Raw genomic sequence first — 23,627 nt, forward strand, 5'->3', positions numbered from 1 at the left:
TTAATCATTACTCATTTAAATAATTAACATCTTATTTACCCGGAGTAGTTGCATTCGGGGTCAACATGTGATACAAAACTAGAAGCATATATAGCTGTCATTTGACATAAATACCCCTACAAATAGAAATCTTACCATCAGAAGCAGGGGTATTTCAGTAATTTCAGCCCAGTCTTCACCACTATTTAGTTTTCTTCCCCTCTTCTTTGTTAGCCACCTCTTCCTGTTGTTTATTTCTGTCTGAAATTGTATTGTTGGGGTTCTAGCTTCAAAGTTTAATTCTTTATTCAGTTGGTAAGGTTGTATGAAGTAACTTTTTGAAGAAGAAATCAGAGATCTGGTGAAGTAATTCTCGCCAAAAATATTGAAAATGTTGCTATTCAATGTTGTATGACTTTTCATTCGAACCATCTTTTTTTTTTTTTTTTTAAATTGAGTTTTTTGATATGGGTTTTGAAGAAATTGAAAAGGGTTTTGGTGATTTTTTCTATTTTCGTCTGTAGGTGATGAACATTTGTCATTCTGAAAAAAATGTTGTTTGTTTGATTGATTGTGCTCATGATGATTGATTGATTGATTGTGTGGTATAAAAGGTAAACATCTTTTGAAATGGGTAATCATTCCCAATTCTTTTGTGTTATTTTTTTTATGGCCAGTGGTTGCTAATTGTTGTTTAAATCTGCTAACTTTGACTTTTTAGTTTCAGTTGTATGAACTTTGACTTAATTCATTTTGGTTTGTTGGATTTATTTTTTAGGGAATTTCATGGATTTGATTTTTTTTTAGTTTCAAATGTATGAACTTTGACATAATTCATATTGTTTTGTAAGAGGGAATTTGTGTTTGACCTGGTGAAAGTTTCTTGAATGGTAGGTGGATGAGAATTACTTGAAAAGTCAACTGAACAAATTGGTTCATGCAAGTTAAGGATCTACTTCCCTAGCCTGTAGGACCATGTTCATGCTTCAAAAGCTGAATTGCTCGTGGTCACTGGTGGCAACTATTGTTTCGATTGTCGCATTGGTTTCAGTAGTCCAATTGTTCGTGTTTCCTACGGTGCCTTCGTATGATTACTTGGGATACAAGCAAGTCAAAGACTCGTGTATACCGACAACTAATACTGAAAAAACTAATGGTTTGCAGCAGTCTTTAAAAGCTCGGTTTCCAGCTGACTTGCATAAGGCGGTTGTTTATCGCAGGGCACCATGGAAGGCTGACATCGGTCGATGGTTGTCTGGTTGTGATTCAGTGGCCAGTCCAATAAAAGTTCATGAGGTGATAGTTCAAGTGCATATATCGGCTTGTATTTGAAAATTGATTGTGTTGTGTTGATCATGTTTTATGTCTCAATTGTTAGGAAATCACTGGGAAGAAATGTAAAGATGGGTGTAGTGGTCAAGGCGTTTGTAATCATGAATTTGGTCAATGCCGTTGCTTCCATGGATTCAACGGTTAGTATTGTTTCAATGTTTCATCCTATAACTTAGTGGTGGTAAGGTAAATAGGTAGGGCGGCAACGGGTCAAAACAGCTTTAGGTAAAAAAACTCATGATATATATATATATATATGTGTGCGCGCGCGCACTAATTGGTTTGGCTTACAGGTTGCACGATTCAAACCTAAATTTGTTTTCCTTTGGATGCTTTATAATATTAATATAGTAAAGATATAGTGTATTAATTATGATTAATGAAACTTAATTATTTTACTAATTAAATAATTTTTATAATAAATTATATAAATCCACTTTCGACCCATTTCTTTTAAGCATTTTTTTTTTGTTTTGACCTTTTGGACCCGTTACATATAGAACACGACTAGAATTGAATCATTCATAAGTAAATCGGTTGAACGTGTCTGTCATGTCACAGTGTAGCAATGCTTCTTTACTGTAAGCTCTTAAAAGTGCCTAAAATATGTGAAACTACAATTGCTAAAAAAGTCTCTATTGTATAACATTTTGTAAATGTATGAACAGGAGATGGATGCTCTGAAAGACAAGAACTTAGTTGCAATTACCCTGCAACAGAGGAGCTACCATACGGTCGATGGGTTGTGTCCATCTGCTCTGCACATTGCGACACGACACGAGCCATGTGCTTCTGTGGTGAAGGAACCAAATACCCGAATCGTCCTGTTGCTGAGTCATGCGGGTTTCAAATATAGTAAGCCTATGAATTATAGCTTTCCGTTCTGGGCGGGTTGACCCACAAACACTTTTTTCCATTAAAATAATATGTTAAGTATATATTTTATTCGTCCGAGATATGATGTGACTCAAATCGACCCACTCATAAGTAGGTGAGTCAGAATTGCCACCTTTACTGATTCTTAAAACTAACCCTCTTAACCAGCTTACCTTCTGAACTTGGTGCACCAAAGGCCGTTAACTGGTCAAAAGCTGACCATGAAAATATCTTCTCAACAAACAAAAGCGTGCTTGGATGGTGTAATGTAGATCCGGTTGAAGCTTATAATTCGAAGGTGAAATTCAAAGAAGAGTGTGATTGCAAATATGATGGTCTTTGGGGGCGGTTTTGTGAGACACCTGTGTTATCTTCTTGTATTAACCAGTGTTCCGGTCAAGGTCATTGTCGCGGTGGCTTCTGTCAGGTGGATCTCAAACTGTACTAAATACTAAAACCGAATTGAATTACAAATTCGGTTCTCGGATTCAGATATCTGAGTTCGGTTCAAACCGGAAATCAAATAATGGTTATATAAGCTTTTTTCATTTAGCCCAATCTTATTAAGCAAAACCCAATCCAATAACAAATAATGGTAAAAAGCTAAAAAAGGGAAAAGAATTATTTGGTTTTAACTTTCTGAATTCAGTTCAGTTCGCTTTTCGGTTTCAACCAAAAAAATTGAAATCTAATAAACTGAACTGAAAAATCTGAAATGCGAACCGATGAACACTCATAAAAAGAACCATCTCTCTGTGTTCTAAATAATTTAATCAAATATATTTTTTCATATTTTCTGATGTGTCATGTATGCAGTGTGATAATGGGTGGTATGGAGTGGATTGTAGCATTCCATCTGTTCATTCATCAATTAGAGATTGGCCACAGTGGCTTAGTCCCGCCCAAATTAGCATTCCCGACGACAAGCCTGCTGTCAAATTAAAAGCCGTGGTGGAAAAGAAAAGGCCACTAATCTATGTCTATGATTTACCACCAGAGTTTAATAGTCTCCTGCTTGAGGTTAGAATGTTCACACCAACTTGTAGACAAGATCTTTTTTTTACTTTTTTATTGATTTTTCAGTTAGTAACTCGTTCGGTTGCAGGGTCGTCATTTTAAGTTCGAGTGCGTAAATAGGATTTATGACCAGGATAATGCTACTGTGTGGACTGAACAGCTATACGGTTCTCAGGTATCACCATATCCTATGATACTAACGGGAAAGTTAGGTGACGGGTCAAATTGGATTTGGGTCAGAACGGGTCGGGCTCACCCACCAACACTTCTTTGTTCATCTTTTTTACATTTTGTGTATGCTTAATATGATTACAAAATGTCAAAAGCTATATATTTTGAATAATCAGATAACTTCCTTGTATTCTACAATTTTTGACAATGTAATTTTATAATTTGAGCGTTATAATCAAGATGAATTGTGGGTAATTACATTGAACTTAAGTCATTTTTTGATCCTTTATATCATAGATGGCAATGTATGAAAGCATGTTAGCAAGCCCGCATCGGACATTAAATGGCGAAGAAGCAGATTATTATTTTGTGCCGGTTCTTGATTCATGCATCATAACTCGCGCTGATGATGCACCCCATTTGAGCATGGAGGTATGGAACCATGTGTTATATAAACCTCAGTTTCTTTTTTTTTTTTTACTTAGATTTATGTTAGCGTTTTCACGTTTTTCAGAAACATAGGGGATTAAGAAGCGCTCTCACGCTTGAGTTTTACAAAAAAACACATGACCATATTGTGCAGCAATATCCCTACTGGAACCGTTCATCGGGAAGAGATCATATCTGGGTATGATTCGACTAAACTCCTCACAAATTGACTTAATCATAATAGTAAATTGTATAAACTAATGGTTATTTGTATGTGTTAAGGCAGTCATTTTCGTGGGATGAAGGCGCTTGTTATGCCCCGAAGGAGATATGGAGCAGTATGATGTTGGTCCATTGGGGTAATACAAATTCAAAGCACAACCATTCAACAACTGCTTATTGGGGTGACAATTGGGATGTTATTTCTTCAAATGATAGGGGGAATCATTCATGTTTTGACCCACAAAAAGATCTTGTGATTCCTGCATGGAAACGCCCGGATGTCACATCCCTAAGCCTAAAGCTTTGGGCTAGGTATCTTTCTGACCAAATTTACTTGAAAATGGGTCGATTTGCATTATATTTTAGGGTATGGTTCAAATTTAGAAATTAGCTAAAAATAAAATAGGTTGCAATGTTTTCAACTTCCTCAAGTTCAAACAAAATAGATATTATTGTAGTGATATAGGTTTTGGAATCAAATTTAGTAGAACACAAATATATATTGGCAAATCAACCAACACGGGAAGGTCCATTTTAACCCTTATGGCATTTTTCATATGCACAGGCCTCGCGAGGACCGGAGAACATTGTTTTACTTCAATGGAAATTTGGGGCCAGCTTATGAACGAGGACGGCCTGAATCTACGTAAGCAGCACGTTTATTATATTTACTGAATTCAAATTGTATTTCCTAATTAATTGTATCATGTCATGTCATGATGCAGATACAGTATGGGTATAAGGCAAAAACTAGCGGAAGAATTTGGATCTTCCCCAAACAAACAAGGTAAGCTTGGGAAACAACACGTTGAAGATGTGATTGTGATCGCGAGTCCTTCTGAAAGTTACCATGAGGATCTGGCAAGCTCAGTGTTTTGTGGAGTTATGCCTGGAGATGGATGGAGTGGTAGAATGGAAGATAGTATTTTGCAAGGTTGCATTCCCGTTGTTATCCAGGTTTCAAGCTTAAACCTTTTTTTTTTTTTTTTTTAGGGTTTAGGGTTTAAGGTTTACTAGAATGCATAACACTCGGTCCTACCTATGATGTCTGATCGGGCCTAATGGTCCCAATCAACCTTGTTTATATTCTCTAGACTAGATAATTTCATTTACTTTTTTAAAGCTTTAAAGTACAAAAACTTACATTTACATTACATGGGAAATTTCACACATAGCTAAGCTATTCATAGGGTCTAGGAGAATGTGATGTAAGCAAACCTTACCTCTACCATTGGGATAGATGTCATCATCATCGTCATAATAATACTCGGTAAATCTCACCAATAGCAAAGCTAAGGTAGGGTCTGAGAGGAGGGTAGATATAGACAGCCTTACCTCTACCCCTTAGGAATAAAGAGGCTGCTTCCAGTGAGACACTCGGCTCGATTGTAGTTTTGTATCAAGCCTTGAACCTAAGACACATAACACTCAAACAATCGGTACAGAGACTGATTGGTGCATGTACCCCCGTGTCTTTCAGCTATCAACGTCACCACATGATGCATGATTAACCATCCGCCGCTTTTAACGTTATTTTCATGAAATTAGTAAAATAACGTTAAAGTTAGTACCATTTCACTTTTGCCCCCCGAGCGCCCACACATATATACATTATATGTGCACACCGCAAGTAGCACATTAGAAAACACTATATATACATTAGATGTGCACACTGCAAGCGGAGCATTAGAAAATTACATCTATATTTACATAAAAAAACACTATTTTAGGTACAGGACCCACCAGACCATTAGCACCAGGCCTATACCTTGGCTTTGGACTGGCCAAAACCACACTTTGGGATCGAATCTTAGTACTGAAGTACACCACGGAGCTCAAACCAAGCCATTTCGGGCCGGGCCTGAGACTGATTGTATATCTCTAGTGTTATGTGTCTTTATGCGAGTTTCATTTTTCAGGACGGTATCTTTTTGCCATGGGAGAACTTGTTTAACTATGAGAGTTTTGCTGTTCGAATTCGTGAAGATGAAATACCTAACCTCATAAAGATCCTCCGGGTAATTCCTCAACACTAAAGTTCATTATTTTTTTTAAAAAAAAAACTTGATTTATTATTTCAATCATGGAGTCTGTTTTCACCCAATTTGGTTATCTTTAATCTTTATTTCCTTTAGACTTATGAAATGATGGGTGTTCATGTAGGGGTTCAATGAGACTGAAGTAGAGTTCATGTTGGCGAATGTAAAGAACATTTGGCAAAGATTTTTGTATCAGGATGCTATTTTGCTCGAAGCTAAAAGACAGAAGTCGGCATTTGGGTACGTCAATGATTGGGCTGAAAAATTGTCTGAACTAAGTGAGGACGACGTTTTCGCAACATTCATACAGGTATGCACAGTTTCAGATATCAGATCATAGAAAATTAATAAACTGCTTATATTTTAGAAAAAAAAAAAAAAAAGTTAAGGGTGGCAAAACCTGACATGACATAAAAGTAATAAGGTTTTGGGTTGTCATATCGAGGAAACATGTTGTGTTCGGCTTGAACAGTTAAACTAGTTTACGTCTACTGTTTACGCCCCCTGTAATGTAACACGTTTACGACTTGATTACAACCATTTATGACCCATCAACTCGTTTGACTCATGTAGATAAATTGGTTAAACAGGTCGTGTTTGGGTTACACAAATTTCATTGTGTCTCGGTTATAGGGGTGATTTCTTTGACATAAATAAATATGGGGGTTCTATGATTCAACCTACCAACTCGAAACCCGATGACATGATTAAATATTGACACCATTTATGACCCATCAACCCTGATGAATGTTTTTTTTTTCTTGCTAGGCATTGCATTACAAGTTGTACAACGACCCTTGGAGAATGCAAAACAGGAACCTAACAAAGGAAACCGGTTTACCCGAAGAATGCTTACCCAAAGTATAGTGAAGAGTATATAGTATACAACATTGAGCCCATCATCAAGACAATTGTACAATCATATGTTTTATTCAGGTTCCTTTTTTTTGTGTTATTTTATAGTTTTGAGTTTGAGTAAATGCAAAGGTCAATTTCTTTGATTTGGTAGAGACCATTTGAAAGTTCAACTCTAATAGGAGGTAGGTTGAAAAACACTTATTTTTGTTGGATATAATATTATAATGTTCAATTGCCAATTAAAATTCTATGTTACCGTCAAGGTACGACTCAAAGAGTTACACTTTAGGCAACGAACAACTAACGGTGTTTTAATTGTTAATCATCGGATCACGATAAGCGTAGTAAAAGAAATGGGTAATTATTTAGAATAATTACGGAGAGCTGGATTAATATTATAATTTATTTGTTAATTATATTATTAGATAATTAAAAGGAAAAAGATAATTGTTATCACTATAAGATAATTATATGGATTTGTAATTTTCGACTACTACAAAAAGAAGTGTGGCCACCGACAGGGCAATAGGTATGGCCCTTCATTGGGCAAAATGGGCGGCAAACTAATAGTGCCAGGCAGCTGTTTGGCACTCCCCTATTGGCCTAACAAATTTACGATTTTATCCTACTTTAAAATTACGATTTTGCCATTAGTTCAAAATTATGTTTTTGCCCCCGCTTAAAAATAAATTTACGTTTTTACTCCCAGCTAAATCTTTCAATTTTGCCCCCAGTTCAAAATTACGATTTTGCCCCATTTCAATTTACAGTTTTGCCATTAGTTTTTTTCCCTTAAAATTACGATTTCCCCATCAGGTCAAAGTTATGTTTTTACCCCCACTTAAAAATAAATTTACGATTTTGCTCTCAGCTAAAAATTCCAATTTTGCCCTCGATTCAAAATTACGATTTTTGCCCGTATAAATTTATAATTTTGCCATTAGTTTTTTTTCTCACACCCAAGTTACGATTTTGCCCTCAACTTAAATTTACATTTTGCCCATCGTTTTTGTTTGTTTTCATGGTGAAATTACAATTTTGCCTCCAGTGTAAAATTACAGTCGTGCCGGCAGCTTCCTAGCACTCCCCCGTTGGTCCATTTAATTTACGATTTATCCCCGAATTAAAATTATGATTTCGCTCTCAGTTAAAAATTATGTTTTTCCAATCGTTTTAGTTTTTTAGCAAAACTATAAAGTTTTTTTTTAATTGGTTTACTCGATTTAATTTTTTTTTCGTGTCAAGGAGCTGCCTAACACTCGCTCATTAGTCCTGAAAAATTACAGTTTTCCCCTGAGCCAAAAATTACGGTCTTATCACCGTTTTTGTTTTTTTTTTCCTAGCCAAAAATCGAGAATTATTCGGCCATCGCCCCGCAACGGCATCAACTAGTTAGATTACAATTCTAATCTTGATTTTAAAATTAAAAATATATATGTATATCTTTTAATCTTTTAATAAATAAAAAAAGGATTCCTATTAGTCTTGATATACGTCTCACAATTCGTTGATCCTTTTAGAGGTTTTTGAAATCTGTAAATTGAAGGCAACCAAATATATAGATATATGGCACTTGCACTTCATTAATATATTGCCTTCAATAAAAGGAGCCAAGAATGTGAGTACAAGTAAACTTTTGTTTCTTCGAGTACGCAAAAGGTTTGACCTTTATTTTCTTTAGATTAAGGTTTTCGTTTGAAATCGTTTTAAAAGAACAAATCTGATTTTGTGGTCAACGATCATCTAGCGAGATCGTTTGTTGAACCAAGGTGTCTTTCTTGGTAGTTATGATTCTTTAATTTTTTAACCTATTTTGATTGTAACAAGATCATTGGTGGAATCGGTTCAGAACCGAACCTCGTGTACATGTTTCTACTGCGTTCAGTTTTGTTTTGTTTTTTTTTTTTTTTTTTTTTTTTTTTTTTTTTTTGACAAACTGATTAAATTATTTTACTAAAAAGTACATGAAATTCCAATAGTGGTATCAGAGCTGTGACAAACGGCACAAATCCAGTAACTTCCGTACTATTTAATAATTATTTATTGTCTGCAATTATGTGTTTTAACGTCAACATTATATATACTTGCATGTCATACATTTAAATCATGCATGTTATACACTTTATTTATTGCATTGTAAAACAATTTAAGCATTGCATCGAAACAATTAGTAAACTCACCGGTTAAACAGGTTGTGTCAGCACAACCTCAGTACTCAGATAAACGATAGATTTAGGACTTAGACATAGGTCCGACATCAAAAACATATTAAATCCCAAGTGGGAGGACAAGGGTTTATGTTAACACTTTCCGGAAACTTAAACAAGCACCAAAACTGTTCGAAACAAACTATAAATAACCATTTCAACATTTTTCAGCAAAAATTCAGCATCTAACTAATTATATTAGATGCAGAAATAAGGATGAAATCATAACACAAAAGGTACATCATACCGTATAAATTACACAAGTTAGCATCTTAACGAACCGACAACTGAACAATTATCCGAACACTACCAAAACACCAAAAAATGAACTAGAAGCATTGTTTTAGTGTTATTGAACTAGTTATGGTCATATAATACCTTATAACACTTAAAAACACTAAAACACATTTAACCTTTCATTAAGCCTCCAAGTTACATCCTTAACCCCTAACTTTCAGCTTTTAGCAATTAACCCCCCCCCCCCCCATGAAGTGGATGGTCAACATTAGGGCCCCACAAGCCCTCATGTTGTCTACCAATGTTGGAGATTAAGTTGTTGGGTATTAGGATTGTATAAGGGTAAGAGTGGATGCATAAGAGCTTATAAACCAACCTTATCACCAACATCTTTCTCATTTACCAACATCACAATTTCAAACACACTTCTCCTTTCTTCCTCCCTTACTCACGGCCACAACTACCTCCATAACATCTCCATTTTCTTTCACTTTCAAGTATATCCAATGGTGTCCCAAGATCATCTAGGAAGGTTTCAAGCATTGGAAGTGGAAGGACCTCTCTAGGAAGCTTTTATCCATCACATTTATCATTTCTTCATCTTCTTATTTCTCTTGCCACTTCCCTAGCCACAAGAGCTAGTAGTGAGTCTCCTCATCTTCATTTTTGCTTCTTCTTAGTAGTGTAATGTTAATGTATAAGTTAAACCCTCAAGAACACTGTAACTTTAAAACATGAACAAGTAAAGAAATGAGAAGAACTAACATAATCAAGTGATTTTTAGTGTTATGTGAAGTATGTGATGAAGTTGTTGTTTGTTTTATGATTTTGTTAAGATCCATCACATGTAAGCTTGTTAGAAGTATAAATCTAACAAGTGTAAGCATGGATCTTGAAAGATCCATGATGAAACATGCTAGTAAACTTGAAGATCCTAAAAATGAACTTGTAAGTTTTTTTAAAATGAAATGTTCATTTTCATAAACCTACTAATCAAGTGGATGAACAAGTTTACAAACTAAACTTTCAACAAAGTTTGTAAAAATTAACAAGCGAGCCTTGTTTTAAGTAGATCTACATGTTTAAAGTGTAGATCTAAGTTACTACAAGTTTATGTGAAACTTCAAGTTTATTACATGAAAAAGTATGGATGAATTTGATACTTGTTACTTGAAAAATTGTTGATGATTGAGTTTTTGAGCTTAAAAGAAAATAAACACATGTTTTTAAATATGGAAAAACATCCAATTTTTAGGGGAAACTATGTCAATTTTTTTATAAAATCTTGACACTTAGAAAAATATAAAGTTTTGCAAGACTTTTTACCACTAAAATGTTTAAGGAAGTTAAACATAGTTTTCCCCTAATTTTTATCCAAAAATATAAGTTAAGAAATAGAGTTTTCTTCAAAGATTAAAACAAGTATAAATATATATTTAGGGAAAAATATATATATATATTTAGTGGTCACCAAAATTATGTGCTATGTGTATATTATGTGTAAATATATATATTAGTGTACATGTAGGAATTTAAAATACACTAAATACTCCGAAGGAGTATAAACACCAAATACACTTAAAAATACAAAAGGAAATATTCAAGAATAACATACACATAATCACCCATACATGGGTGTCTGGACAAAAATACCAATATATATATATATATATATATATATATATATAAAGGTAGAGGATCCTGTAAAAAGTGCTCAAAGTGTGAGAAGTGTATTATAACACTATATATAATATTATATAACACCATATAAACACCGTATAACAACATGTAACACCATATAATACCATATAACACTATGTAACACTATATAACATTATATAACAAATATAGCACTATAGTTTGTCTGATAGCATGTCTATGATAGATGTATAGTGTTATATTTGTTATATAATGATATATAGTGTTACATAGTGTTATATGGCATTATATGGTGTTACATATTATTATACGGTGTTTATATGGTGTTATATAGTATTATATATAGTGTTATAATACACTTCTCACACTTTAGGCCCTTTTTACACTATCCTTACCCTATATATATATATATATATATATATATATATATATCTATACTACTTTAATAAGCATATAGGAAGGACAAGAATGGTCATTTTCCACTTTACAAGTCTTTAAAGCATATTGTACAACCAATTAAAACACAAATGTTGAATCTGACAAACCAACAAAATTTTGGGCGGCCGCGTACATCAAAATTTTGGGCGGGCCAAACTTTGGCAGTTCAAAATTTTCATTCAAAATTCAAACTGCACTCACTTAAATCACGTGTATCTCTTTCTCTCTCCTTCATTCTCTCAAAACCCTAAAATCCATAGTCGCTCCCCTCTCCTCCTCTTTGCACATACAAGCCAGTACAAGCACACACGTTTTTGTGGAAATCAGAAGCATAAAGCTTTGGTGTGGTTGCAATCGATGGGAAAAAGATCGAGGTAGGTTCATTTTTTTCCTGCTGAATGTTTTCTATTGTTTGATGGAAAGGAATCCAACAAGGCATACTTAATCAAGGCTTATGCTTTTGCATTTCTTAGGTGTAACCGCTGGATTTCATATAGATCTGGTGGCGATGACTAGATTGATGAGGTTTTGGTTGGAATTCACGACTGGATGCTTAAGTTTAGGAAAACAAGGGTTTGGTAAGTCAAGCTTTCTATAACAACAAGGTAAGAACTAATACCAGTAAAATAATTTATTTTCTTTGATTTCAGGTATAATAAGGTTTTGGTTGCTGTTTTTCAGAAGTAGAAGGTGGAGGTGCTTCTAGGCCCCAACTGGTTAATATTTGATTAGTTTTTTAATGGGTGTTAAAAGCTTAATTGCTGACCATTTAAGTTTATATATATATTCGGTTTTGATTTCTAAAGGAATGTTTGGTTGGGACAGGGTCATGGGTTTCGAAGTGATCTATTTAAGATGGTTGCAGATATGAAGCCTGCATTTATCAGATTTCCAGGTTTACCTATACTATATAAGAAGATGAAGAGAGATAGGTTGAGATGGTTTCCGTGCTCTGGAACTTCAAAGAAGAAGAAGATGAAGATATGGGGATGGTTTCCATGCTCTGGAACCTCAAAGAAGATGAAGAGGTTTGCTGTGTAATTTGTTCCGAAAGCCTACTTGGTTTTTAGTTTTTTTTCTTTAAGTTACTCTTTACCATATAGTTTTTGTTCTTCACTCTTTACCATATAGTTTTTGTTCTTCATAATATTAGCTATCACCTATGAGCTTCAGAGGATGGAAAAAGGAAAAAGTGTTTCATAGAGAGTTGACTACTTGACTTGGTCAAGGTACGACATGTTTCATGGATTGTTTAAATGCTTTTATAGATTATTTTAATTTTGAATCTAGACAAGGCATTTATCTTTTAGATTTTTTGTTGTTTTAATTTAATTTGATTCTTGATACCACTTACAGTACCATTTTGGCTCCATTCTGTTGGGTTCTTAAGATTGCTTCTTAACATTGCTTATTCAGTTGATATGATATGGTCAATAAAATTCCACTCATGCTGGGAATTCTTTCTAAAGAGTAAGCATTTTATAAATGACTTGATTATATTATCTTTAACAAGTTAATTTATTAACCAAACAATGTTCCTTTTTGTGTTTGTTTTTTGTTCTTCATAATATTAGCTATCACCTGTAAATGAACCGAACGAACACGGACAGTCGTGTTCGTTCATTTAACTTTAAGCGAACACGAACATGAATATATAATCGATTTTTTTGTTCGTGTTAGTTCATTAAGAAAATGGACATGTTCGTGTTCGTTTATGTTCGGTCATTTGAACCGGAAATGGGGAGCTTAACAACGGTTGCTGCTGCTCACATGAGTTCCGGGAAGCTGTTGCTTCATGTATCTCGGAACTTAAACTCTTTTAACAAAATTGGAGCAACTTTTGTTGACGTTGTCCGTTTTTTAACGCTAGCTATAATCTCTTTCTCACCCTCTCCCTATCTACCTTTATTCATGATCCAGTGTATTTGTGCTTGTATATGCTAAATTGTGTTTTATGACTGATCATTTGTTTTTAAAGGATCGGTTTAAATTGGAATCTTCTAGATCTTCCGAATTTTGTGACTGAATTATGTAATCTGTTTCTGTTGAATAAGTACTGAATTTTGTGATATGGTGATCGAGGAGGCTTCAAGTGAATCGGATATTGATAATTTGTAGTTGATTAGTGAAGTTAGAGGCTAAGAGTGGTTCTGTGAATTAATTGGTGGTTTGCGTGTTAAAGCTATATAAGAACTTATGTATAGAAGAGATAGATTGAAAAGATGCAAAAATTCAAACTAGAGTTGTCAACCTTGACTGGTTATTCATATTTGTGCTCCTGGTTGCCCTGCTGAATGATCCATGCTCCAAACAATAAGCCATTTCTTTTAGTTACATGTGACTGATTGGTTATGTTTTTGTTTTGTTTTTCGGTGAAGTCGGTTATTGACAAGGAAATGAGAGGGGATTATTTGGGATCGATGGTTCAGGTTGTGCCACATATTACAGATGCTATTCAAGATTGGAACGAACGGGTCGCAGCTATACCTGTTGATGGAAAAGAAGGTCCACCTGATGTATGTGTCATTGAGTTGGGGGGTATAAGTTTTTTTTTTTGTGTTCATACATGTTTTTTTGGTTATTTTATTAAAAAAATTAATTTTTTTATTGTAGGAGATATTGAATCTATGTCGTTTATCAAAGCGCTTGGACAGTTCTCTTACTGCGTTGGTAAAATATATGCATATTCTTTGACTCATGAAGGATGAACAGAAAGTCAGAAACAAAAGTTTATAATTTATGTTGTATTTATTAGGTGCTGGAAACTTTTGACTTTTTTTCTTTTTGCAGGAGTCCGGATCAAAACCGGTGTCGGAAGAGGCGGGTTCGTGAAGGACATGTACGTAAAAGGGTTCACCATGCACACCATGAAATGGGCGTTTTGGATGATGGGTAACTACGGGTCGCACCTTGATGACAAATGGGACCCGAATGCGATCCCCATTATCTAAAACATAAACTACCGAGACATGGTGGCGGAAAATGTCACCATGGCGGCTAGATTGGAGGGGAGGTGATCCTTTTACGGGGATTTGTATATCGAATGTGACTATTGGAATGTCACAGTTTGCAAAGAAACCGATATGGAACTGTACCGATGTCGAGGGGGTGTCGAGTGATGTGACACCGCAGCCTTGTGCCGCGTTGCCACCGGTACAGGGTGGAAAAGCTTGTGATTTTCCGAAGGAGAAGTTGCCAGTTGAAGATGTTAAAGTTCATATGTGTTATTATAAACCAAACTACATTTGAAATGTAAACTTTTGATTTCAGTATGGCTTGGTATGAATGTAAGTATACTTTTATTTCAACTTCATTTTAATCAAAATTTGAATTCAGATAAAGATGGTTGAAACTAAAATGTGATGAAGTACATATGATTATAAAATTCATTCAGAAAGCTACAAGTTAAATAATCAAACAATAGTTGCTTTGTACACAATTATTAACTTACATAATAGGTGAAATCTGCCTTATCTACCTTTCTTTTGTTGGGAGAAGGCAACTGCCATATATGTATTAGTTTCCTGTGATAAGGCATTTGTGTAATTCATGTCTACTTGAAAGGCATTTGTGATATTTATCTTCATTCTATACAACAGAAACATTAATTATAGTTACTAAAAGATTTTAAACATCAAAGTTTTTTTTAACTAAAATCCCATATCTTTACTGATTAGCCAATTTAAAGATTTTTGTTTGAATTTTGTATTGTATATTTAAACATCAAAGTTTTTTTAACTGAAATCTCATATCTTTACTCATTAATTATATTTTGGGTTGAACGTTTTAGCTTGTTAGAAAAAACAATCCAAGGCGAATTGGTTTGATTAATTTTGAGCTTTTGGTTGTGCTTTTGTTGGCTTGGCGCAGCTCGGTTTGTTTACATCCTTATAGAACTCTTTAAATCCCCATGACGGGTTTTGAAGTACCTTAACCGAAAATTTAGATTTTAGTTATGACCTAACTGTACCGAACCTTCTCATGCATACCCTTAGAATTACTAACAAGTGTTGTGTTTTCCGTTGCATCGCGAATTCGGTTTTGATTACGGCTCAAAACCGAACCGCCCCGTACATAGCCCTAAACTCACAAACTTAAGTGATATGTTTCCCGCCGCATCGCGCGGGTAAACGACTAGTATATATATATATATATATATATATATATATAGAGTATGAGTTGGGTAGAAAGTGTGTTTTTCCTAGAAAGTATAGGAAGCAATAAGAACACGACATGTGGCATTGAAGGATTTTAACTAAAAGGGCATTTGTGTAATTTGAATATTATTTTAATTATGGATTATATTATTAGGATAACTAACTAATTAGAAAATTATGGAAACTAAATATCTCATTTAATTCAAATTGACAATTTCAATTTAAATCATACATCTTTCCAGCAATGATTTTTTATGCAGGATTTCTTGTTTTCTTGACATTGTGTTTTACCAGCAAACAGACTAATCGACATTGTGTTTTGCCAGCAAACAGACGATTACCATTGAGTATTAACTTGATTTTTGTTTGATTTGCTGGAGCAATTCTTGACATTGTGTTTTACCAGCAAACAAACTAATACCATTGTGTTTTAATAGTTTTAATTGAAATCACACAATCCATACAATGATTTTTGCTGGAGGATTTCTTGATTTCTTGACATTGTGTTTTACCAGCAAACAGACTAATATAACTGAGTATTAAACTTGATTTTTTGTTGATTTGCTGGAAGAATTCTTGACATTGTGTTTTACCAGCAAATAGACTAATACCTTTTTGAGTATTAAACTTGATGTTTTGTTTGATTTGCTAGAGGATTTCTTGACATTGTGTTTTACATCTACTATCTAACATATTTGTATCAATTTCAAACAAACAATTTAGATCATTTATATTAAAATACATACTCAGTTTGTCCAACAACCATAAAAAAGAATGCAAACAAGGAAATATAACATAAAAACACTACTTTGAACATAACGTCCAGAGAAAAATAAAAAAATAACAACCACACCAATCAGTGTCTTCGTCTTCAACACAACCCAGTGTCTTCGTCTTCAACACACTGTCATCATCAACCTTAAAATGGCAAAACACATCAACCTTAAAACACATTGTCATCATCAACATATTCAGGTGTCATTTTAAAACACAATGTCACCATCAACCTTAAAATAGTAAAACACATCAACCTTAAAGTGGTAAAACACATCAACCTTAAAAAATACAACGAAGATACGAAAGTGGATCTGGTAACTTGGAGTTAAATGAGACTGACCTGGATTCGAAAAGGGCTCGCCGGAACCCTTGACTGATCGTCGGCGGCGGCGTCACCCAGCCGCTCCTCTCTGCCTACCCCCTTCTGGTCGCTAACCACCACCACCACAATGATCTTCAAAGGCTTGAATCATAATTAAAATCACCATCTTCATTATAATATAATATAAATATTGATGAGAAATTAATAAGAATCAAGTCTTAAAAATCGTTCCCCAAGGTCCAAAGTAGTCTGCCGCCTTTTCTTTGATGATGATGACTTGATGTTCTTTTGTGATGTTGAAAAAATATAATCAATCCCCTCAACAAGATGGCTGCGTGTGTGTATTAATATGGATGATGGAATTGTTGTTGAATATTAAAATCCCCCCCCCCCACCAAAGTCTACGTGAGATGATGGTGATGATTTGATGTTGTTTAGAGAGGGATAGAGAGAGAGAGAGAGAGAGAGAGAGAGAGAGAGAGAGAAAGAGGGGAAATCGTATGAATTTAGGGATTGGTTATTGATATGGCAGTTTCTTGACTGATTTAAAACACGTTCAATTACCAAAATACCCTCACTATATTAAAAGTCTCTAATTATATAATTCAGATATTACGAAAATGCCATCCATTTGATCTAAGCCATTAAACACACTCATCTAATGGCCCCAATCGCTTCCTACACTTTCTAGGAAAAACACACTTTCCGCAGGATCCCTACTCTCTCTCTCTCTCTCTCTATATATATATATATAGGGTTAGGTTAACGTACAAATGCCCTTATCGTACATTACGTACGCTACAATCTCAGCCGTCCGATCATCTTCCCGCATTGAATTCGCATGTTATTTTTTTGTAACAATTTCGCATGTTGTGTGTGACGTACCAGGATCCAAGCCACCAATCACATTGAACCACGCATAGTATTTAAATAAAACGTTTCATTAACTACTCGTTCACACTTAAACAGTCACACCCTAATGCATTCAAGTATTCGTAATCAGTTCATGTTCACGTATAGTCATAATGTACATACCAACTATCACAGCAGTTATTCCTCCCACATAATTACACAATACACGCATGTGTTCCAAACTAGTGCTTAACAGTTGTATGTGTTATGTTGGGTGTAAGAACCAGATTGTGTCACGTATCAAGTAAATATTTCTATCGGTAAACGTCATTAACAGTAGGCAGTAAATATCATTAGCATCATTCAATAGATAGCATTAACGATGGACAGTAGTTATTATTCACAATAGACATGTTGGTTTATTAACATAATCATTGCCATCATGTTGGTTTATTAACATAATCATTGCCATCCCTCAATAATAGTCAACCTAGTTATCTTTCCCTCAATCAACATTTACATCATTATTAGTTACTAATAGAGCCTCATCTTATCCAACTACCAATCAACTGTCTAAGTGACATATTCTGGCGACGAAATAGCAACCGGCGAAACGGAAACCCCATGTGTTTCGTCGATTCCCTGTGTGACGAAACATATCATGTTTCGTCGAGATAACTCATGGCGAAACACCCCAGTGTTTCGTCGGGATACGGTTTCGTCATGTAACAGTTACGTATTCAATCAACACTTGACAGTTTCTAAACTCCGATCATCACCAACAGTTCATGTATTGGACCGATCAATACTTTAAGATCACCACATGGATCAATCATTATCTAATAATTCATAGTAGTATAGCCCCATTACTATTACCAGAATGGCCGACAATTTCTTTAATGCTTACATGTTTCACAGTTCATGTGATTGGACCGATTTCTAAGGCTTACATGCTTGGACTTCACATGGCCGCCATTTATAACTTCAAGGTTAACAGTAAGCCTATCCACACAATTGTATTGGACCGATCAAATACTTTAACACACAAATCCTCACAACCATGGCCGCAATCTTTTAACGTTTTCACGATGCCATTGGACTGATTTTATATATTATTCAGGTAGTGGACCGATTTATTATTATCATCATATATAATCACATGCAGATACAACACAATAGCCGACATGTAATGATATAGGATATTGAGCCACAAAGATAAAGCAAGTAATGATATACTAACCTCGATGTATAGTAATCGGAGCAAAGGATCTGAATGATTAGATGATGATGATAATTGCCGTCAGTTGCAGAGAGAGATCTAGGGTTTTTAGTTGAAACTGATGATTATCACAATAAGGTTTATGTTTTAACGAAATGTGTTGGGCCGAATCTACTTGGGCCTGAAGCCCATATGACGAAACGTGCCAGTTTCGTGGGGGAAGTGATGGCGAAATGCCAGAGTTTCGGGTCGAGTGGTGTCATGCAAGTTCCTAAGTTTATTGACAAGTTTAAGATATTTAAACAATTCGGTACAACTCATGCACAAGCAACAAACAGTAAACAATAATTAATCAATCAGTAAAACGGTTTATACATCATCTAGCAAAGTGCACACAATATAGCCTGACAGATTCTGAAAACACAGAACATCTCCTAGTAATGTGTCGGGGAAAGACCTTGGAAAGTCGGGTTGTCACATCATCCCCAACTTGAAAGAAATTTTGTCCCGAAATTTGATAAGCAACTCAAAACCGTAAGACGTTAACTCAGGATGACTGTGGATTTTCCGCGGGTGCCACATCATCCCCAACTTAAATGGGAATTTCGTCCCGAAATTCGCTAGTTGTAGTAGACTTAGGTTTGTCTGACTTGGACTTGTTGTTTGGAAACAAATGTGGATACTTAAGCTTCATCTGGTCTTCACGCTCCCACGTGAACTCCGGTCCACGTCGTGAGTTCCAACGAACTCTCACAATTGGAATACGGCTGTGCTTACGGACCTTGACCTCTCGGTCCATACTCTCAATTGGTTCTTCGACAAACTGCAACTTGTCGTCGATCTTCAGTTCTTGAAACGGTACGACCAGTGTTTCATCAGCCAAACACTTCTTTAATTGCGACACATGGAACACATCATGGATGTTACCCAACTCATCGGGTAACTCCAACCTGTAGGCCACCTTACCGATTCGCTCCAGAATTCTGAATGGCCCTACATAACGAGGGTTTAGCTTGCCACGTTTCCCAAAATGCACCACACCCTTCCAGGGTGAGACCTTCAACATGACGCGATCGTTAACTTCGAATTCCAAAGGTTTCCTACGCTTGTCAGCGTATCTTTTCTGGCGGTCACGCGCTGCGGCCATACGGTTTCGGATCTGAACAATATTTTCTGATGTTTCAAGCACAAGCTCAGGGCCTGTGATCTGACTGTCACCCACTTCAAGCCAACAGAGAGGGGAACGACATTTCGTCCGTACAATGCTTCGAACGGAGCTGCCTGGATACTAGTGTGGTAGCTATTGTTGTAAGAGAACTCTATCAACGGCAAGTGCTTCTCCCATCCCTTCCCAAAATCAATTACACATGCCCGCAGCATGTCTTCAAGTGTCTGAATGGTGCGCTCGCTCTGACCATCCGTCTGTGGGTGATAAGCGGTACTCATATCGAGTTGTGAACCGCATGATTTATGCATTGACTGCCATAATTCAGAAGTAAAACGTGGATCTCGATCTGAGATGATAGAAGTTGGCACCCCGTGCCTAGAAACCACCTCCTTAAGATAAACTGCTGCCAGCTGCGAAAACTTATATGTTTCTTTGATTGCCAGAAAATGCGCTGACTTCGTGAGGCGATCAACAATCACCCAAATAGTATCGTTTCCAGCCTGAGTCCTTGGTAACCCTGTAACGAAATCCATGGCGATCTGCTCCCACTTCCATGTGGGTATCTCTGGCTGCTGGAGTAGACCCGAGGGCTTCTGATGCTCCGCTTTGACTTTAGCACAAGTCAAACATTTGCTAACGTAAGTTGTTATGTGAGCTTTCATGCTAGGCCACCAGTACGTAGTCTTTAAGTCGTGGTACATCTTATCTGAACCAGGATGTACCGAGTAGCGAGACTTATGTGCTTCCTCCATTACAAGTTCTCGTAAATTGCCATAGAATGGGACCCAGATGCGTCCGGTTACGTAGTAGGCGCCGTCTCCCTTTTGTTCTAACCGTTGCCGTGAGCCGCGTAGAGCTTCAGCCCTGACGTTTTCTGGTTTCAATACTTCTACCTGAGCATCTCGTATCTGGGAAGGAAGACTAGATTGAATGGTGAGTTGTAATGCTCGCACACGCTTAGGTGCCGTATCCTTTCGACTGAGGGCGTCAGCCACAACATTTGCTTTTCCCAGATGGTACTTGATGGCGCATTCGTAATCATTCAGTAGCTCGACCCATCGACGTTGTCGCATATTCAATTCTTTCTGGTCGAAGATATGCTGAAGGCTTCTGTGATCGGTGTAGATGGTGCATTTGCTACCATACAGATAATGCCTCCAAATCTTCAATGCAAATATCACAGCCCCTAACTCCAAGTCGTGGGTCGTATAGTTCTTCTCGTGTATCTTCAACTGTCGAGAAGCATAGGCTATCACCTTCTCGCGCTGCATCAACACGCAACCGAGACCCTGAATTGATGCATCACAATAAACCACAAAATCTTTGGTACCCTCTGGTAAAGAAAAATCGGTGCGCTGCATAATTTCTGTTTCAAAAGCTGGAAAGCGTCCTCCTGTTTCACTCCCCAAGAATAAGCAACGTTCTTCTGAGTCAAGGAGGTAAGGGGTTGAGCAATCTTTGAGAAATCCTGAATAAACCGACGATAGTACCCCGCAAGACCCAGGAATTGTCGCACCTCCGAAGGATTCTTCGGTGCCGCCCAATTCCTAATAGCATCGATCTTGGCAGGATCCACATGTATCCCCAACTCGTTGACAATATGCCCCAGAAAGTGTACTTCTCGAATCCAGAAATCACACTTAGAAAATTTCGCGTAAAGCTGCTCCTTCCTCAGGAGCTCCAAGATAAGACGCAGGTGTCACTCGTGGTCTTCCTTGCTCTTCGAGTAGATTAAAATGTCATCTATGAATACTATAACGAAATCGTCAAGATACGGCTTGCATACGCGGTTCATGAGATCCATGAAGACCACTGGTGCATTTGTCAATCCAAACGGCATCACCAAAAACTCATAGTGCCCATATGTTAGAACTTTTGAGATCGTTGATACTTGTGCTGGATTAGTTTAGTCATAGTTTGTAGCTATTTTGAATGTACAAGGGCTTATTTTGTAAATCTCTAGAAGTTAGGTTCCTGACCTAGTGTAGATAAGATTCCAGCAAATTTATAAATTTGCTGGCAGATCAGTAACACTATAAATAGCTCATGCCTTGTAACCAACTCAAGCTTTTGGCTCTTGAATGAATATTGGTGTTGTTACATTCTTGTGTTGATCTTGTGCTCAAATCTGATATCCAAGGTGTTTTATTGTTATATCTTATTGTTTGGATTCAATACAACACTTGTTGTATTCATTAATCCATTAGCTTCACCTTCATCTTTGATCTTTCTTAACTTTTCATATCTCAAACACCTAATCAATAGGTGTTATGGGTTAAAACAACCAACCACTGTGATCCGGATTAGTTTTGGGATCTACAATTTGGTATCAGAGCCTTAGTGCTCTTGGTTGTTGTGTTCTTGTTGAGATTTTTCATAGTTTTGAAGGTTTTTTTAAGAGTTTCAAAGTTTTCAAATTTTTGGACTTAAAATGGATTGATTTGGTGTGTTTAATCGATAGGTTGTTGTTAATACATGATTAGGGAGTCATTTTGGACATTTTGATACATCAAAACATGGTTTTTGAGCTGTTTTTGAGTGATTAGAGGGTTTTAGTTCGTGTTAAACCCTCTGTCCACCGAAATTATCTTGAAGGCAGTGAACAATTTTTGAATATAGCGAAATTAATTTTTGAACACAGCGAACACAGCGTTGAATATAGCGAACTTAATCAAATCGTTGAGAAACTCATCGCAGGATCACTAATTTCGACGATCATCATTCGAGTGAAATTACTGATCATCAGCGAAATAGTGTACAGTGACCCTCGAGCGAAATTATCGAAGGCGACTTCGAGAACTGTGATACTGAACCACAGCGTTCTTATCACAGTAATCGGCGAAATTAATCTAACCATCGTCTGTGTTGTGTTTTGTCAGCGGAATTATCGCGTTCGCTCATGCAGGACTACCTAAAGCATCAGCGAAGTTCGAAGATTTGTTAGCGAAATTGATCGAGTCTCTTTGGTCATTGGCGAAATTAACTCTGTTATTGTTCATCTGTGACTTGTCAGCGAAATTAACTTCTGATCAGCCCCATTTTGTCTAAAACAAGCAAAGATGTCGTTGAATCAACTAAGTCCAATTGCTCAAGCGGAACTTGAGACTGGAACCACCACTCGACCACCAAAGTTGAAAGGTGCTGAAGACTTTAGCACTTGGAAGACTCGCATTCAATCGTTCTTCGAGTACACGGACTACAATCTGTGGCTCTCTGTCACCGCTGGACCCCACATTCCAACGGTTGTTCGAGGAGATGCAGTAGTTGCCAACAATGATGCAACTACCTTCACTGATGAAGACAAGGCTCTTATCCAACGTGATCGTCGTGCTCATGCTGCCTTAACCATGGCACTATCAACCAACGACTGCAACATGTTTGAAGAACACCGAACTGCAAATGCACTCTGGAATGCATTGATTGAGTACTAGGAAGGAAATGAAGAGTTGATTGAAAGCAAGAGAGATATGGTGCTGAAATAATATGACATGTTCTGTGGAGTTCGTGGAGAAAGTCTTTCTGACCACATCAGTCGTTTTCTGAATATGATGACCAAAATGAAGAAGGCGAGAAATCCAGTCACAAATCGTGCTGCTATAAAGAAGCTGCTAGATTCACTTCCCAAGGAATGGAGCCTTCAATGCATGATGATCAAGAAGGATTTCCTC

General features: G+C 36.4%; 2 protein-coding genes and 1 long non-coding RNA gene across 6 annotated transcripts; all 3 read left to right on the forward strand.

Moving 5' to 3' along the window:
• Positions 1-219: 219 nt before the first annotated feature.
• Positions 220-7,171, forward strand: LOC110912571. 4 transcript variants are annotated; one of them, XM_022157331.2, is made up of 15 exons: positions 220-345; positions 874-1,275; positions 1,358-1,451; positions 1,980-2,166; positions 2,356-2,614; positions 3,004-3,207; positions 3,293-3,379; positions 3,673-3,807; positions 3,890-4,003; positions 4,091-4,338; positions 4,592-4,672; positions 4,752-4,983; positions 5,946-6,044; positions 6,190-6,375; positions 6,834-7,171. In XM_022157331.2, the coding sequence occupies exons 2-15, from the start codon at positions 955-957 to the stop codon at positions 6,930-6,932; spliced, it is 2,346 nt and encodes a 781-aa protein (XP_022013023.1). In that variant the 5' UTR covers positions 220-345; positions 874-954; the 3' UTR covers positions 6,933-7,171. The 4 variants fall into 4 exon arrangements, with proteins under 4 accessions (XP_022013023.1, XP_022013025.1, XP_022013026.1 ...); XM_022157333.2 differs by having other exon boundaries at positions 221-388; XM_022157334.2 differs by having other exon boundaries at positions 221-340.
• Positions 7,172-12,130: 4,959 nt separating this feature from the next.
• LOC110912572 lies at positions 12,131-12,939 on the forward strand. The gene is made up of 3 exons (XR_004891293.1): positions 12,131-12,492; positions 12,618-12,693; positions 12,881-12,939. It is a non-coding gene; the product is annotated as an uncharacterized LOC110912572 (long non-coding RNA).
• An 842-nt stretch (positions 12,940-13,781) lies between these two features.
• LOC118491331 (CTP synthase-like) lies at positions 13,782-14,736 on the forward strand. The gene is made up of 3 exons (XM_035988988.1): positions 13,782-13,980; positions 14,078-14,134; positions 14,255-14,736. Exons 1-3 carry the CDS (start codon positions 13,816-13,818, stop codon positions 14,294-14,296), a joined length of 264 nt encoding a protein of 87 aa, XP_035844881.1. The 5' UTR covers positions 13,782-13,815; the 3' UTR covers positions 14,297-14,736.
• Positions 14,737-23,627: the final 8,891 nt, after the last annotated feature.

The sequence above is a fragment of the Helianthus annuus genome, chromosome 4 (assembly GCF_002127325.2).
Source record: "Helianthus annuus cultivar XRQ/B chromosome 4, HanXRQr2.0-SUNRISE, whole genome shotgun sequence".
Taxonomy (NCBI): Eukaryota; Viridiplantae; Streptophyta; class Magnoliopsida; order Asterales; family Asteraceae; genus Helianthus; species Helianthus annuus.